At 40.1% G+C, this 15999-nt stretch overlaps 1 protein-coding gene across 1 annotated transcript in view; it reads right to left on the reverse strand.

Moving 5' to 3' along the window:
- Positions 1 to 15999, reverse strand: part of VPS53 (VPS53 subunit of GARP complex) — a 212940-nt gene that overhangs the window by 184087 nt on the left and 12854 nt on the right. Inside the window, exons 3-4 of the mRNA XM_089668435.1 lie at positions 7933 to 7982; positions 5795 to 5861 (exon numbers count right to left, since the gene is read on the reverse strand). Of these exons, the coding sequence (XP_089524561.1) occupies positions 5795 to 5861; positions 7933 to 7982 (117 nt within the window). The remainder of the gene's footprint in view (positions 1 to 5794; positions 5862 to 7932; positions 7983 to 15999) is intronic.

Below are 15999 nucleotides of genomic sequence, written 5' to 3' on the forward strand. Positions count from 1 at the left end.
ATATCTCCATGGGTGATGCTTTAAAAATTTCTACAGGTTAGCAGTTTAAAGTTACAGAGGAAGTCTAGTGCTAGAATTATTGCTCTTGCTCTGACAATCACGTCGATACCTCACATGTGTGGTTTGAACACAGTCTGTGGGAGTGGCCTAAGTATGCATTCACCACTGCGCATGAGCACGGGGGGACGGGGGCACTTAAATTTTTCAATCCCTTGTGATAGAAATAAGCAGTGACAGGTCCTCTTTATGGAGAAATATAGGGTCAATAAGACCCCACATCTCTCCTCTACAATGTAAAAAATTAGATAAAAAAAAAGCATTGATCTAGTGCTTAAAAAAAAAAAAAACAGCCTTGTAATGATGTAATGATGACGCTCTGGTCCTCCAAGGGCATAGAGATGAGTGGAGGTCATCTTTCCTTTGCTGATCTCTATCTCTATGCCCAGCGCCGGGATCGTTGGACTCAAGTTTTTTTACTCATATAATCATTAAAGCGGATCTCCACCCAAAAGGGGATGTTCCGCTTTAACGACTCGTCCCCCGCTCCCCGATAAGAATTGGCACCTTTGTGTAGTAGGGGGGGTACCTGCTCCCAATTCGACTTCAACCACCTAGGTGATCAGAAGTTGAAGTTCTCCCTTCCTCCCAGTTTTCTCGGTCATGTGACAGGTCCCTGAAGACTGCGGTATCATTCACAATGTGCAGAACAGCTCTTGCATGCGTAGTGGGCACCCAGCTGTGAAGCAGCAAGCTGTCAAGGCTGGGTAAACCACACATAAGATAACAGCTCAAAGGACAGAGGATGGTCGGTAAATCTGGCTGGGGTGAGGACACCGCTGGATCGATACAGGTGAGTGGCTATTTTTTAAGAGTCAGCAGCTACAGTTTTTTTTGTAGCTGCTGACTTAATTTTGTTTCACAGGAGACTGGAGCTTTAAATCATTTTGTCCATGTGCAAGAGACCTTGAACTAACAGTGCTATCTTTATTGTGCTTAGTTTTGCAGTGGTGAGGCCAGACACAGAACATGGCTACAATAACCACATGGACAACAGATAAATTAAAGTGTAAATCAAAAATTGCAGCACATCTTTGCAACGTTTTAACCCTTCAATCTGCTTAGTGTCACATTATATACAGCATATAAAATGCCTTACATGTTAAAATGCACATGCCTGAGCTTTACTTAAAACCCCAAAACAGCAAATATTTTCTGCAGGCTGAGAACATGAAGAATAAAAAGAATGTAGCGTCACATTTTTATGTTGCATGATATTTGCGCAGCTGCTTTTTAAATCTAGATTTTCAATTTATGGCTTTAGGGCTGGTTCACACCAGATGCAGTCCAGTGCATTTTTAATCTGCATCAAAAACGCATGTCCGGTGTTTTCCATGTATTCTGATGACCCTAGTTCAAAGCAATGCATTTAGTTCCAGTGCAGTCAACAAAAGTAAAACCTGCTGCTGTAAACACATAAAAAATGCACCGAAACGCATGTAAATGTACCAAAAGTGCACCGGAGTGCAGTGTCTTGGATTTTTCAAGCCACAAAATGGAAAAAGGGGAGAAAAATGCACTGGAAGACATGTAAAATGCATCAAAACTGTGTGTAAAAGCATATGCAAAAATGCATCTGGAACACAGAAATTGTGCTGTGAACCAGTCCTTATAGTAGGTTGGCTTCCTCTTGTTCATCTTCTGGGTTTTGCTCCCCTATCTGTGATATTAGACAACAAGGATTCAAGCATATAAGGAATATTTCTAACTGCAATAGGCTTGCTTAATGAATAGAGTTAATTACCATCTAGTGAGTATAACCACAGCGTGGAGAAGGAAGGTTAAGAAAGAAGCATCGATTGGAAGTGGTGTGATGTTTGAAGAAGAGCACTTGGAGCACATTCAAGAGTTTTTTTTTGACAGGGTGGAGTGGGAATAGCCACATGATGGATGAACTGTGGATAACTGAATATCTATCTATCTATCTATATATATATATATATATATATATATATATATATATATATATATATATATATATATATATATATATATATATATATATATATATATATATATATATAAAAGCATCTCTATAGATGAATTTGATTTTTAAAGATTATATACCTTACATAATGATGTATTTATATTGCTGTCAGGTAAGGATAAGTACTGTACATGGAACAGATAACAAAAGGCTTCCAACCCAATATTTGACAGACTAAACGTTAGAAAAGAAGAGATGTTCATTGTTAGGTTTGCATACACTATATGTCTCTATTTATAAATTTCACAAGTTTCACCTAAGATTTTTCCAAATGGATTCAATTCTGAAACATATATGAATCTTGGGTGAAAACTGTGTGAAAAAGTTTCTAAACAGACCACTAGGTGCCTTGCTCTAGACATTAGCAAAATCTCAGCCCTCCCCAACTTCAAATTGTTAGAAGACAATATTTAGATATGCAAGCACTGATGTTCTCCTTTAATTTAACAGGGATATACACCTAAATAAGCTAATTTGTAACAGATGGAGTATCTTTGATCTAGTTGACCACAGGAAACAGAACTGAAAATGTCTAAACAAAATATTTAACCTGGCATGGCCAAGAAAAATAAAGAACAAAGAAAGGCAAGGTTCTTGGGAAATCACATTTCCGGTGTATGTGAAAGAACTACAGTACAGAAGCTTTTAAGGAAACTTGTTACACCCTGTAAAGGAATTTTCACACCCAGCCCCTGCAATTTCCATGTTGGAAAAGAGGTCGTTATCAGGGTCTCTTATGGCAGCTAGATCCCAACATTTAGGCTTTGATTAATGACTTGACAAAAATATACCAATATCACCACTGCAAAATATACACACTGTATACTGGCTGACAATAGAAGGTAGTGACTTGTGCAGTCACAGACTCAATTGACCTTGGGCATATCTGTCTTCCGGCAGCTTATTAAAAATGCATGCTTAGGATCACAGTATGCAGGTTTATACTATGGAGAACTGCTACTAGACACTCCCAAGCACATAACAAAAGTGATTATTCCAACGGGAAAAGGGTGTACGAAACCATCTTTAGACAGGGGTTAATTGCCTGATCTGGCTGTCTAGTTGCTTTAATGTTGAATGAGCCACTATAGGTGGGTGAAAATGTCAAGCAAGAGATAGATTTCTTACATCTTACATCCTTTGAAGGACTGATGCCTTATTATACTACACTGCATTCCAATTTGGAGGACTTCTATCTGCTTATTATGTCACTTCACTGATTACAGTGTCTGTATATGTGCAGCTGAATGCATTGCTGTGGCCCATCTATCATTGCTGTGGCCTACCTATTGCTGCAGACCTGATATAGGTCCTCCACTCAGTCATATCATCATTATATCTGACTTTGTCAATCATCACAACCTTCGCATGCAACCCTCTCACCTCCATTATCCACCACAGAGGGCGTTATGAGGAAGTTGTACCATTGATTATCTCCTTGGTAGGAGACCCACGCCTTCACTTTACTCACTTCAAGCCACACAGCTTGTACCCTTGATTAGTGACCTGCTACATGCTTCATCATATCCCCTGAGTCACTGTCAGAGGTCCCTTGTTTATGTGTACATTTATGGAAAAGCCATTGGCATTTGATCTTATTATGCACATTTATATGTGTATTTATGCGTTTATTTATCATTATTACTGATTTTCATTTATTATTCACATTCTTTATGTTTGGTCTTTTCCATTCATTCTTTCCTCTTGCATTTTATTTGTCTCAGGTCTCACTTTATCACCTTGGTATAGGACTTTCTGCATGCCTAGCGATGTCTAGGATCACTTCGTCAGTTTTTCTTCATTTTTTTCTTTGGTGGTGGTGAGGTTTTTTCATTTGTATTTTATTGGTTTTTGATATGCTGGTTTTACTACATACAATAAATTATGCCTTTTATCATTAGCGTTTACAAGCTGCAGTCTGTCCCCATTCTGACCCCCTTTACTTGTGGGTTCTCCACCCATCTAGTTACCTCTTTTCCTTTCCCATACTATTAGGGTCTCACGGACACCACATACAGAATTCTATTTGAGTCAGCATCGTTCAGTCATATGTCATTTTGTTGTTACCATATTCATATATTTTGACCTAGCACTGTGGATATCCTGTTGCATTCCTATTTTTCCTTCTGTTTACAAAATAAAAGTACACCACCTTGAAAAAGTATTCATACCCCTTGAAATTTTCCACATTTTGTCATGTTACAACCAAAAAACATAAATGTATTTTATTGGGATTTTGTGATAGACCAGTGGTTCTCAACCTTCCTAATGCCGTGACCCTTTATTACAGTTCCTCATGTTGTGGTGACCCCCAACCATAAAATTATTTACCCAGTAATTATAATTCATGAGTGTCGTTTTACCTCCAATACTGCTGCTTTCAACACAGTAGCTGCTTTTAACAGAGTAGCTGCTTTCAACACAGCAGCTGCTTTCTACACAGTAGCTGCTCTTTACACATCAGAAATATGTGTTTTCTGATGGTCTTAGGGGACCCCTGTGAAAGGGTCGTTCGACCCCCAAAGGGGTCGCGACCCACAGGTTGAGAACCACTGTGATAGACCAACACAAAGTGGCACATAATTGTGAAGTGGAAGGAAAATGATAAATGGTTTTAAAATTTTACAAATAAAATATGTGAAAAGTGTGGTGTGCATTTGTATTCAACCCCCGAGTCAATACTTTGTAGAGTCACCTTTTGCTGCAATTACAGCTGCAAGTCTTTTTGGGTATGTCCCTATTGGCTTTGCATTTCTAGAGAGTGACATTTTTGCCCATTCTTCTTTACAAAATAGCTCAAGCTCTGTCAGATTGGATGGAGAGCGTCTGTGAACAGCAATTTTCAAGTGCCACAGATTCTCAATTGGATTTAGGTCTGGACTTTGACTGAGCCATTCTAACACATAAATATGCTTTGATCTAAACCATTCCATTGTAGCTCTGGCTGTATGTTTAGGGTCATTGTCCTGCTGAAAGGTGAATCTAGGCCTCAGTCTCAAGTCTTTTGCAGACTCTAACAGGTTTTCTTCTAAGACTGTCCTGTATTTGGTTCCATCCATCTTCCCATCCATAGCTTCCTTGTCCCTGCTAAAGAAAAGCTTCCCCACAACATGATGCTGCCACCACCATCTTTCACAGTGGGGATGGTGTGTTCAGGGTGATGTGCAGTGTTAGTTTTCCACCACACATAGCGTTTTGCTTTTAGGCCAAAAAGTTCAATTTTGGTCTCATCTGATGCTAACCCTGCTTTAAACTTCTCCACAACGTTATCCCTGCCCTGTCTGGTGTGTTCCTTGGCCTTGCTGATGCGGTTTGTTCATGAATGGTCTCTAACAAACTTCTGAGGACTTCACAGAACAGCTGTATTTATACTGAGATTAAATTACACATAGATGGACTCTATTTACTAATTAGGTGACTTCTGAAGGCAATTGGTTCCACTACATTGTAGTTAGGGGTATCAGAGTAAAAGGGGCTGAACACAAATGCACGCCACACTTTTCAGTTATTTTTGTAAAAAAAAATGTTGAAAACCATTTATCATTCTCCTTTCACTTCACAATTATGTGCCACTTTGTGTTGGTCTATCACATAAAATCACAACATTTACATTTTTGGTTGTAACATGACAAAAGTATTAAAATTTCAAGGGGTATGAATATTTTTCAAGGCACTGTAGTTCTACTATTCATCTATTTTGCTGGTTGAAAAAAAAAAAAAAAAACTTGGCATGGAAACATTAGTATATACCTGTCTGCCATCTTGTCCGACATTCGTCTGGCCTCGCACCACACCTCGGATACTGTCATCTAAACGCCTGGGGGGAAAAAAAAAGTATTACAATGACACACAGAAATTGCGCAAATAATCTACCAATATGAGAATCTAGCATGGTACTGAAAGTCACTTTTTCTATATAGCTATGACTGTAACAGAAGAGTTTTCTGTGGACTAGTATTATCAGCACTGCCCAGTTTTACCTTGACCAACGACTGAGACCCATCTACTCTCACATCAACACAGCACATGGGGGTTGATTTACTAAAGGCAAATAGTCTGTGCACTGCAAGTGTAGTTGCTTTAGATCTGAGGGGAAGCTCTGCTGATTTCTATCATCCAATTCTGTGTATTTTTTTTTCCTTGAATGTGATTGAGTATTCTTTGCAAAGTAAAGTTTTACCTCATTTACTAAGCTCTTGAGCAACTTCACTTGCAGTTCACAGTATATTTGCCTTTAGTAAATCAACCCCATTGACTTATCAGAGTGTACTCAAGATAAGGCCTGGGAGGACCAATTACTCATTGAGACAACACAGGCAATGAGCACTAGACACAGAGCAGCTCTTTATTTTTGAAAAGTTCATTGTATATATTATAACAAAATGTTCCCAATGGTATATTTAGCAGACCAAAAGGGAGCAGATAGGAGAAGTTCACTGTTATGGTAGAATATTTATGGAACCCACAAATCAAGGAAATATGAAAAGGTGCCTCTGGAGACTTGATTTTAGAGGGGCAGGCTCCAGGGCTGTCATCCAGATTCTAGATTTACTACCTGATAAATCTCTGACCTGAAATAAGAATACAGGGTGGGGTTTCTTAATATTAAGACTTCACTAGCTGAACGTGTGTTCCAAATATATGAAAAATCAGGTAAAGAGGCCAGGATCAGGAAGACATCCCTGGTGTTTGCACCAAGTCAGCAGTAGCTCGTTCCATATTTTCATTCTCATTGGCTCACTTTAATGTCTTAGGCTTTATGCATACTAAGCGTCAAAAACGGTGCTTTTAAGGACGTTTGACGTTTTGGATTTTTCTTTTTCTCTAAACACACCTTCATGTTAGGCTATGTATCAAGGCACACCAATGAAATGAATGAACGCCAAAACGCTTGATGTGTTTGAATTCATCTAAATACACCTAGACGTGTTTGAAAAATACAGCTTTAGGCGTGTTTTTAAAATGGCTACTCTCATGCCTTGAGAACAGCATTCACAAGGGCTGAGCAATGCCCAGTGTGCATGAGGCCTTACGGTTTCATATTTACACAGGGAAAGAGATTAAGTAAGGTTCACAAGCCAGGCTGCTCTCCCACAAACATCTGTCTGAAGAAATGGGATCCTTTCCATAAATCTAGACTTGAATAAACATCAATGGCTGTCATTGCCATGTAGGGAGTCATTTTGAAACCATAGTAAGTGTGTTAAAATATTTTACAGTAGAATATCATTTAATGCAGATTAAAGAGGAACTGCATTTTGCAAAAAACTTTTGAGCAGACAGGCAATTTATTGCAGGAGAGACATACAATGTCTCTTTTGCAATAAAATACAACTACCTGCCTGCTCACAGTCTGCGGTAGGTAAACTGAGCAGCGCATGCGCAGTTCAGCCTACTTTGCCAGCAATGACCCTTGCACAGGGGTTACCGCGTCCCACACCGGCCAATGAAGACGTCCTAATATCAGCACCAGAGAAGGACCCCCTAGCAGGCTTTGAACAGCTGAGAGAAAGTAAATATAGTTACTTTAGTCCTGCCGTAAGTAGACTGAGTGATAGAATGTCTGTTAATATTGAGATATCCATGCTCAGAAAGCAATATGCATATAAAAGATATATAAAAGACACACAAACAAGGTCATTCCAGCAGTATAAATTAATTTGGATTTACTACAAAATGATATGGACGCAGCTAAAACTAGAAAAACTAAACATAACAGTTTATGAGCCTATAATTCGTAAATATAAGATACTGAATGATGTGGTCTAGCAAGCAATGTTGAATTTCAGCAGAATTTGAAAAAAAGCTGACATTAATAAATAAAAAAAGGTAACATTTTAATGAGAAGCAGACATGTCATGCAGATAAAGTGAAACATTCTTACATACCTTATTTTCAAACGGATTTTGCTTACAACATCATCAATGTTTGATAAGGACTGTAAGAAAAGAGAAAGAAAAGTTATAGTTGATTTCAAATTATTGATGTTAATCCGATCAACAGTTTATTAGTCATTAATTCCCATTCATATATTTCCACTGAAGTACAGTTAGGTCCATATGTATTTGGACACAATTTTAGATTTTTCAGGTATTTACCAAAACATATTCAAGCTATAGTTATATAATATATATATATATGAGCTGAAAGTGCACACTCTCAGGTTTAATTTGAGGGTATATACATCCAAATTGGAGGGAGGGTTTAGGAAATACAGCTCTTAAAATTAGGCATCCCCCTTTTTCAAGGGACCAACAGTAATTGGACAATTGAAACAAAAGTGGTTTCATGGCCAGGTGTGGGCTACTCCTTCGTTATTTCTTCATCAATTAAGCAGGTAAAAGGCCTGGAGTTGATTCTAAGTGTGGTATTTGCATTTGGAATCTTTTGGATTTGCATTTGGAATCTACTGCTGTGAACCTACATCATGTGTTCAAAGGAACTGTCCATGCAAGTGAAACAGGCCATTGTAAAGTTTCAAAAACGAAAGAAATCCATCAGAGAGATAACAGCAACATTAGGAGTGGCCAAATCAACAGTTTGGTACATTCTGAGGAAAGAAGAACGCACTGGTAGCTCAGCAACATAAAAAGGCATGGATGTCCATGAAAGACAACAGTGGTGGATGATTGCAGGATCCTCTCTATGGTAAAGAAAAACCCATTCACAACATCCAGACAAGTGAAGGACACTCTCCAGGAGGTGGGAGTATCATTGTCAAAGTCTACAATCAAGAGAAAACTTCATGAGAGCAAATACAGAGGGTTCACCACAAGGTGTAAACCATTCATAAGCCTGAAGAATAGAAAAGCCAGATTAGACTTAACGAAAAAACCTCTAAAAAAAGCCAGACCAGTTCTGGAAAATAATTCTTTGGACAGCTGAAACTAAGATTAATCTGTACCAGAATGATGGGAAGAAAAATGTGTGGAGAAGGCTTGGAACAGCTCATGATCCAAAGCACACAACGTCATCTTTAAAACATGGTGGAAGCAGTGTGCTTGCATGGGCATTCATTGCTTCCAGTGGCACCGGGTCATTGGTGTTTATTGATGATGTGACAGACAACAGAAGCAACCGGATAAATTCTGCAGTGTTTAGAGATATACTGTCAGCCCAGATTCAGCCAAATGCAGCAAAGTTGATTGGACAGAGCTTCACAGTACACATGGACAATGATCCAAAACACACTGGAAAAGCAACCCAGGATCTTTTGAAGGAAAAGAAGTGGAATATTCTGCAATGACCGAGTCAATCACCTGATCTCAACCCAATTGAGCATGCATTTCACTTGCTGAAGGCAAAACTAAAGGCAAAAAAACCCAGAAACAAAGAACAACTGAAGACAGCTGCAGTTAGAGCCTGGCAAAGCATCAGAAAGGAGGAAACCCAGTCTTTGGTAATGTCCATGGGTTCCAGACTTCAGGCAGTCATTGCCAGTAAAGGATTCTCAACAAAATATTAAAAATGAACATTTTATTTATGATTATATTCATTTGTCCAATTACATTTGAGCCCCTGAAAATGGAGGGACTGTGCATAAAAATGGTTGCAGTTCCTAAAATTTGTACTTGATATTTATGTTCAACCCCTGGAATTAAAGATGAAAGTCTGCACTTCAAATTCATTTAGATTGTTTCATTTTCATTTATTCTGGTGGCATACAGAGCCAAAAGTATGAAAATTGTGCCTGTGTCCAAATACATATGGACCTAACTCTATATGTAAATCCTCACCTTGTAAAACAATCCATACAGTTTAAAATAGAAATGAAAGGTAAAGCATGTGTGTATAGATTAAAAGAAAATATTATAAATACCCTTTTTTCCCTTTTTTATGAGTGATTACATAGAGGTGAGGTTGGAGAAACAGCAGCACACTTATCTTCCCAGTGAATGGCTATGCAGGGGGGGCAAGTCAGCCCATGCCTGAGCACTGGAGGAGAGCAGGCTGAGTTCCCAGCACAGCTAGAGAACTGACCACGCTGTGCCCTCCTGCTTAGTATGGTAAGTTTTTTAGGAAAGCAGGACTGGCAAAAACACCAGGGATTTTACACAAAAGGAAGCAATACAAAGAGAACAGACATTATCATACAAGTACATGGTACAGCAGGCACATATCAGTAGTATGAAATGTTGGGTTTAGATACAGTATTCTTGAACTGTGGCCACTTTGTGAATAACCTTGTAAGTATGGCCACAGCTGGCCCAACTTTTGGGAAGAGATTACCAGATATTATCAAAATGATCATAATTGAATACACAACATAAACGTTCTTTGAATATTTAAAAAACCTAGTAAAATCTTCCCAAAGTCTATGGCCAGAGTAATCTCAAACAACAGATATGCATAAAGACAACTATAGGCAGAGCCAACAGCTGTTGAGGGCCACCAGATGAAAAAAAGAAATCATGATTTTCAAACCAAAAAATGTCCAAAGGATACCATTACTGTCCAAAAATAATCAATAAACATGTACTACTTAATGGTCCTGTAATCTATTTTTAAATGAAATTCTCCCTGTGTTTTTCAGCCTCCTTATAACATCCTCTGTAAGCTATCAAACCTCTACTTTTCTCCCTCACGTCCATTTGTATGGAACAAGCAGTGCACATTTGTTGTGGTCATGTGCACTGCTCTTTGCACACTACAAACTCCATAGTCCATCTTGGCTATGCTCCTGCAGACAGTAAGACCATGGAAAACAAACCTAGTCATCCTCTAACAGGAAATCGCATCATAGCAGCACAAAAAAGGAATTTGAAAGAGGGTGAGAGCAAAAGAAGGTACTTTTTTTGAGTTAAAGCAGAGCTCAAACCAAAAGGGGAAGTTCAGCTTTAAGTCTTTGTCCCCCGCTCCCCATTAAGGATTGTCACCTCTGGGGAGCGGGTGTACCCGAATTTGACAGGTACCCAGTGTTGTATTTAGGTTTTGTGCTGCCCTAGGCAACACAAAAATTGGTACCCCCCCTGCAGAAAGAGCCTGACATTGACCAACAGCACCCCTGCCCTCCACCCAAGCCTTCCACTACCACTGCCCCCCCACACACCAGCCAGTATAACCCATAGCGAGAGAGAAATAAATTCACCTTCACAGCTCCGGACATCCCCAGGCACGAGAGTTGGGCTGTGCATACACAGTCATGAAACTCGCAGCATCTCTCGGAACCCACCAGGTCCCCATGCCACGTGTGTCCCTTCTTCCATCCATTCTTCTGAGGGGCAGTGCTGCCCCCCTGAAAAATGCCGTCCTAGGCAAATGCCTTGTTTGCCTTGTGGTAAATACACCCCTGCAGGTACCCGCTCCCACTTCTGCTGCGATTGCCTAGGCAATAAGAAGCGGAAGTTGTCCTTCCCTCCTCCCTCCCTGCAGTCTTCTGGGACACATGACAGGTCCCAGAAGACTACAGGGCCATTCACAAAGTGCAGCGCTTCTCGCGCATGCGCAGTGGGAACCCGGCTGGAGAGAGAAGACGGGGAGAGAAGACGACCAGTGAAACCAGTGGTGAGGACACCGCTGGACCGAGGGACAGGTATTTTAAGAGTCAGCAGCTACAGTTTTTGTAGATGCTGACTTTTTTTTTGTTTTTCCAGGTGCAACTCCGCTTTAATAAATAAATAAAGCTATTTTTTTTTAAAACCAGAGGTTAGTGTCACATTACATTTTGGATAGAGCGTAGATGGGTTAATCTACTATCAGCTTACTATTGCTGTTTGCGTCTCTGTTCGGAAGCTTTTTGTCATGGTGAACATTGTCACAGAACTGAAAGCAATGGAAATTCCCAAATTTTGAACGGTTCCCAGAACATGAATAGAGCAGAAATTTTCCAATGAACATGCTTGTTCCAGTGATAAATGTCTAAGAGGATTGTCCTCATTTTTGGATAGATTTTGTCCTTACATCCTGTTATGGGGAAGCTATAGAGCCTATGCTATCACCAAAAATAATTATTTTCCCCTCCCATTGTTAAAACCAATCATCATTATAGCTTACTGAATTGGACCAATTACAATGTAATGGTTTAACCTAGAGAAAAATGGTGACAGGGGAGGGACCTCCAACAGAGTGACAGCCTCAGCTCTGTTCCTGTGAGCTGTGTGAAGGTAGGTGCGTCTCTTCCCTTTAATCAGCTCTCAGAGCTCTCCTCACTGAGCTCTGCAGTGTGTAATTTCAGTTCTCCACACCCTTTTCTTCTGAACTCTCAGGCATGGTTTATAAATTCAGCACTTAGAACAGCTGTAGAGAAGAGAAGACTGCAGATAAACAGGTAAAACGTATGTAGGATGATTTGTTTCATCTCTGTGTATCAACTGAAGCCAGTCACTTCACTGGGTATATGTAAGGGTTTACAATCACTTTAAGGGACAGTTCACACCAGGAATCGAGCAGGAATTCTTGCATTCCTCTGTGATTTCAGCGTAGTGTGTTTTCAGCCCATTCATTTGAATTTGCTGAAAGCACACTGCACCGCACCAAAAGCAGTGCATGCACTACTTTAAAAAGTGCACTGCAATTGAATCTCATGATACTTTTATACGATGTGATCCAGAGCAGGCAAACACACAGAGTTTGTGACACTATTAGCATTGCATTGACACCTGCTGAAGATCATAAGGACAGTGCGTTTTAAATGTGGTGCGAGAAACATAAAAGGAAGGCAGGTTTTCCACACTGCGTTCTGGTGTGAACGGGCCCTAATAGTTGGTATCAATTAAAAAAAGTTCCTAACTCAAGCTACTTATTACAAGCAAATAACAAATACACATGTATTTATCAAGTCAAGGAAAGCTTGACAGGGATTTTTAAGAGAGCAGTAGACAATGGAAGTTTGTGTTTAGATGTTCCATAAGGTCTACTATCTTTCAAATAATGTAATAGAAATGTTTTGTTCAAATAAAAATGATTTAAAGCACAATTCTTCCAAGGGTAAAAGTTGCCACAGCTCACAAAGCAACTGATTACAGTAACCGATGTCAGCTAAGAACTCTTTATATCAGTTTTACAAATCCACATTAGGACTGGCTGCCATTGGCTACATATTTTCATTCCCTTTTTTTAATATTTTTGTAGGGAAACCCAAATTATTCATTCCTGCTTAATATTTGAAAACAGTGGGTGAGCTGGGATGCAATGGTGTACTTGAATTGCTCAGCAAAAGCAGCATGAACGCTGAACTAAAAAGTAAATAGTGACCCCTAGTGGATGTAACTAGACCATTCCAAAAGTGTGCAGATAAGCCAAACAATCTTGAAAGCAATGTGCTTTTCTTACTTTTTCAAAGATCCTTCCTTTATGAAAGAATAGAAAAATGCACAATTGACTTTGTTATTGTGTATTATGAACAACTGTCAGCTAACTTTTTCAATAAAAAAAAAAGTAAAGAAGCAAACTGTTCTGTGCCAAGTACACTTCCTATTGCAACCAATATTTATTTATTTCAGATACTTGTATAGCGCCATCAATTTACGCAGTGCTTTACATATATATTGTACATTCACATCAGTCCCTAACCCTCAAGGGGTGTACAATCTAAGGTGCATAAAAGTGGCCACCCGCCCAAGTCTATAACTGGCTTATGAAGCAAGGACACAAACAGGCATCACATAGTGAAAAAAAGGGGGAGAGAACAATGTTCTTGGACAACTTGCCAGCCAGCTTGCTAACAACCAAATTAACCTGTCTAACAGTATGCGTTTATAACAGGGGTTTAGTTAGCACACATTTGCAAATACATACGTAAGCCACAGAGCCACGACACGGCACCCTGATCATCTGTGGTCCTAACTCTAAAATTTATGAGTCCCCATAGTAGAGGCACATGCATTTAATGGATAGATCAAGGGCATCTAAGGTCCCTAACATTCATACATACACATACTAGGGACAATTTAGACAGGAACCAATTAACCTACCAGCATGTCTTTGGAATGTGGGAGGAAACCGGAGTACCCGGAGGAAAGCCACGCAGGCACAGGGAGAACATGCAAACTGTAGGCAGGTGATGCCGGGGTTGGTATTCGAAACAACGACCCTAGTACTGCCAGGTGGAGGTGCTAACCATTTAGCCACTGTGCTGCCCATAAGAATTTATTTTGTGCTGTAAGAACTTAAAACAGAATTCTAGGTTTTTGCATAGTTCAATGGATCCAGCTTGGACCATGAGTGAGGTTGGCGGCTGTTCCTCGTCTACACTGCAGTTGATGCTGGGTCCAATCATGTGCGCGGACCACAACTGCCTGAACAAAGGTAAGTATAGACATCTTTCCTTTACAGGCCATATAGAACAGGCTTAAAACCCCTGTCATTTTACCTTTGTCTCATTAAGGAGATTTCCCTTCAATTTCATCTTTCCAATGTGAAAGATATCCCCTCCTAAAGAGTTGTTATAGGAACAACTGTCCCTGAAGATTTCCCCTTTATTTCTGTTCTGGAGACAACTGAAAATTTTAGATGAATTGAAGAAAGTGAATCTTCCTAACGAGGACATAGACCGTAATAAAAACTTGACAAATTCTCTCCTCTTACCTTCAAAATCTAAAAAAATGATATGCGGGTTCGCACCAGATGCTTTCCAGCGTTTTTAAACCGCACCCAGAACACATGCACAGTGTTTACCATGTATTCACAATGACCCTAGTTCATACCAATGCAGTCGGTTCCAGTTCAACAAAAGTACAACCCACTGCATTTTTTTCACCCAAAACACATCAAAATGTGTGTAAAGGCATGTAAGCGCATCGTAATGTACATTGTGCTGACTAGAAATAAAATATGTTCAAGCGTCAAAATAAAAAAAGAGGGGGGAAAAATGCATAAAAGATGCGTGTGAACACATATGCAAAAATGGATCTGGAATGCAGAAATTGTGAGAACAAGCCCTAAGTTCTACTACAGGAATAGACCAAAATGGGTTTATGTGGACACAATGCAAGAAAAGAGCATCACTTTTCATAGCTTTGCAGCTCCAGACATGCTATTTCCAGGCATTTACCAAACCACAGTCACCCCAAATTGTGGTTTTCCTCAAATAAACCTACTCATTGCCTAATAAATACTGTGTCATTTCAATACAGCAAACATATCACACCGGAATCTGTAAGAGCTCGTTTATATGCAGATATTGCTACCGCCCCTATGAAGAGAGATTTGCTGTGGAATGCTTTTCGGAGGGTTTTTGAGAGGCAGTGAGAGGCCAATATGTCTCCTCACTGCTTGTTTTAAGCCTCTAAATGCACTTAAATGTGTCACCTTCGGCAGCGGTACCACCTGCCAAATGTGACATGCCATTTAATTTTTGCTGCAGCTGTGAAGCAAAGCATTGCTGCTGTGACATGTGTACAGACCCAAGTGACTGCATGCCCTAGTTTAGGTGGGCAGTCAGGGAGTGTCAGTAAAACCATTGCTCATCTAACTGCTTTTACAGCCATGTGTGTGAATGAGCCCTGCAAACAAGGGCATGAAGCTACTCGGGGCTGTAAACATGCTGTAGCTGTAATGCTTTGGTTTGTGGCCACTGCAACAATTAAATGGCGTGTCACATTTGGCCTTTATATGGCGTGCCTTTTGCTTGCCTTTATACCCCCCAATGACACCAAAGGGGCACCATTCCTTCCACGGACACCAACATTGGGGAATCATTCCACTCACAAACAACGATAGGGCAATTTTCCTTTCACTGACACCAGTGATGGGACACTATTCCTTCCACTGATATAAACAGTTAGGCACTATTCCTCCCACTGATACCAACGATGGGGCACTATTCCTCCCACTGATACCAACGATGGGGCACTATTCCTCCCACTGATACCAACGATGGGGCACCATTCCTCCCACTGATACCAACGATGGGGCACCATTCCTCCCACTGATACCAACGATGGGGCACCATTCCTCCCACTGATACCAACGATGGGGCACCATTCCTCCCACTGATACCAACGATGGGGCACCAT

Source organism: Staurois parvus, unplaced genomic scaffold (genome assembly GCF_062004578.1).
Source record: "Staurois parvus isolate SC_StPar_1 unplaced genomic scaffold, SC_StPar_1.0 ptg000058l, whole genome shotgun sequence".
In the NCBI taxonomy this organism is placed as follows: domain Eukaryota; kingdom Metazoa; phylum Chordata; class Amphibia; order Anura; family Ranidae; genus Staurois; species Staurois parvus.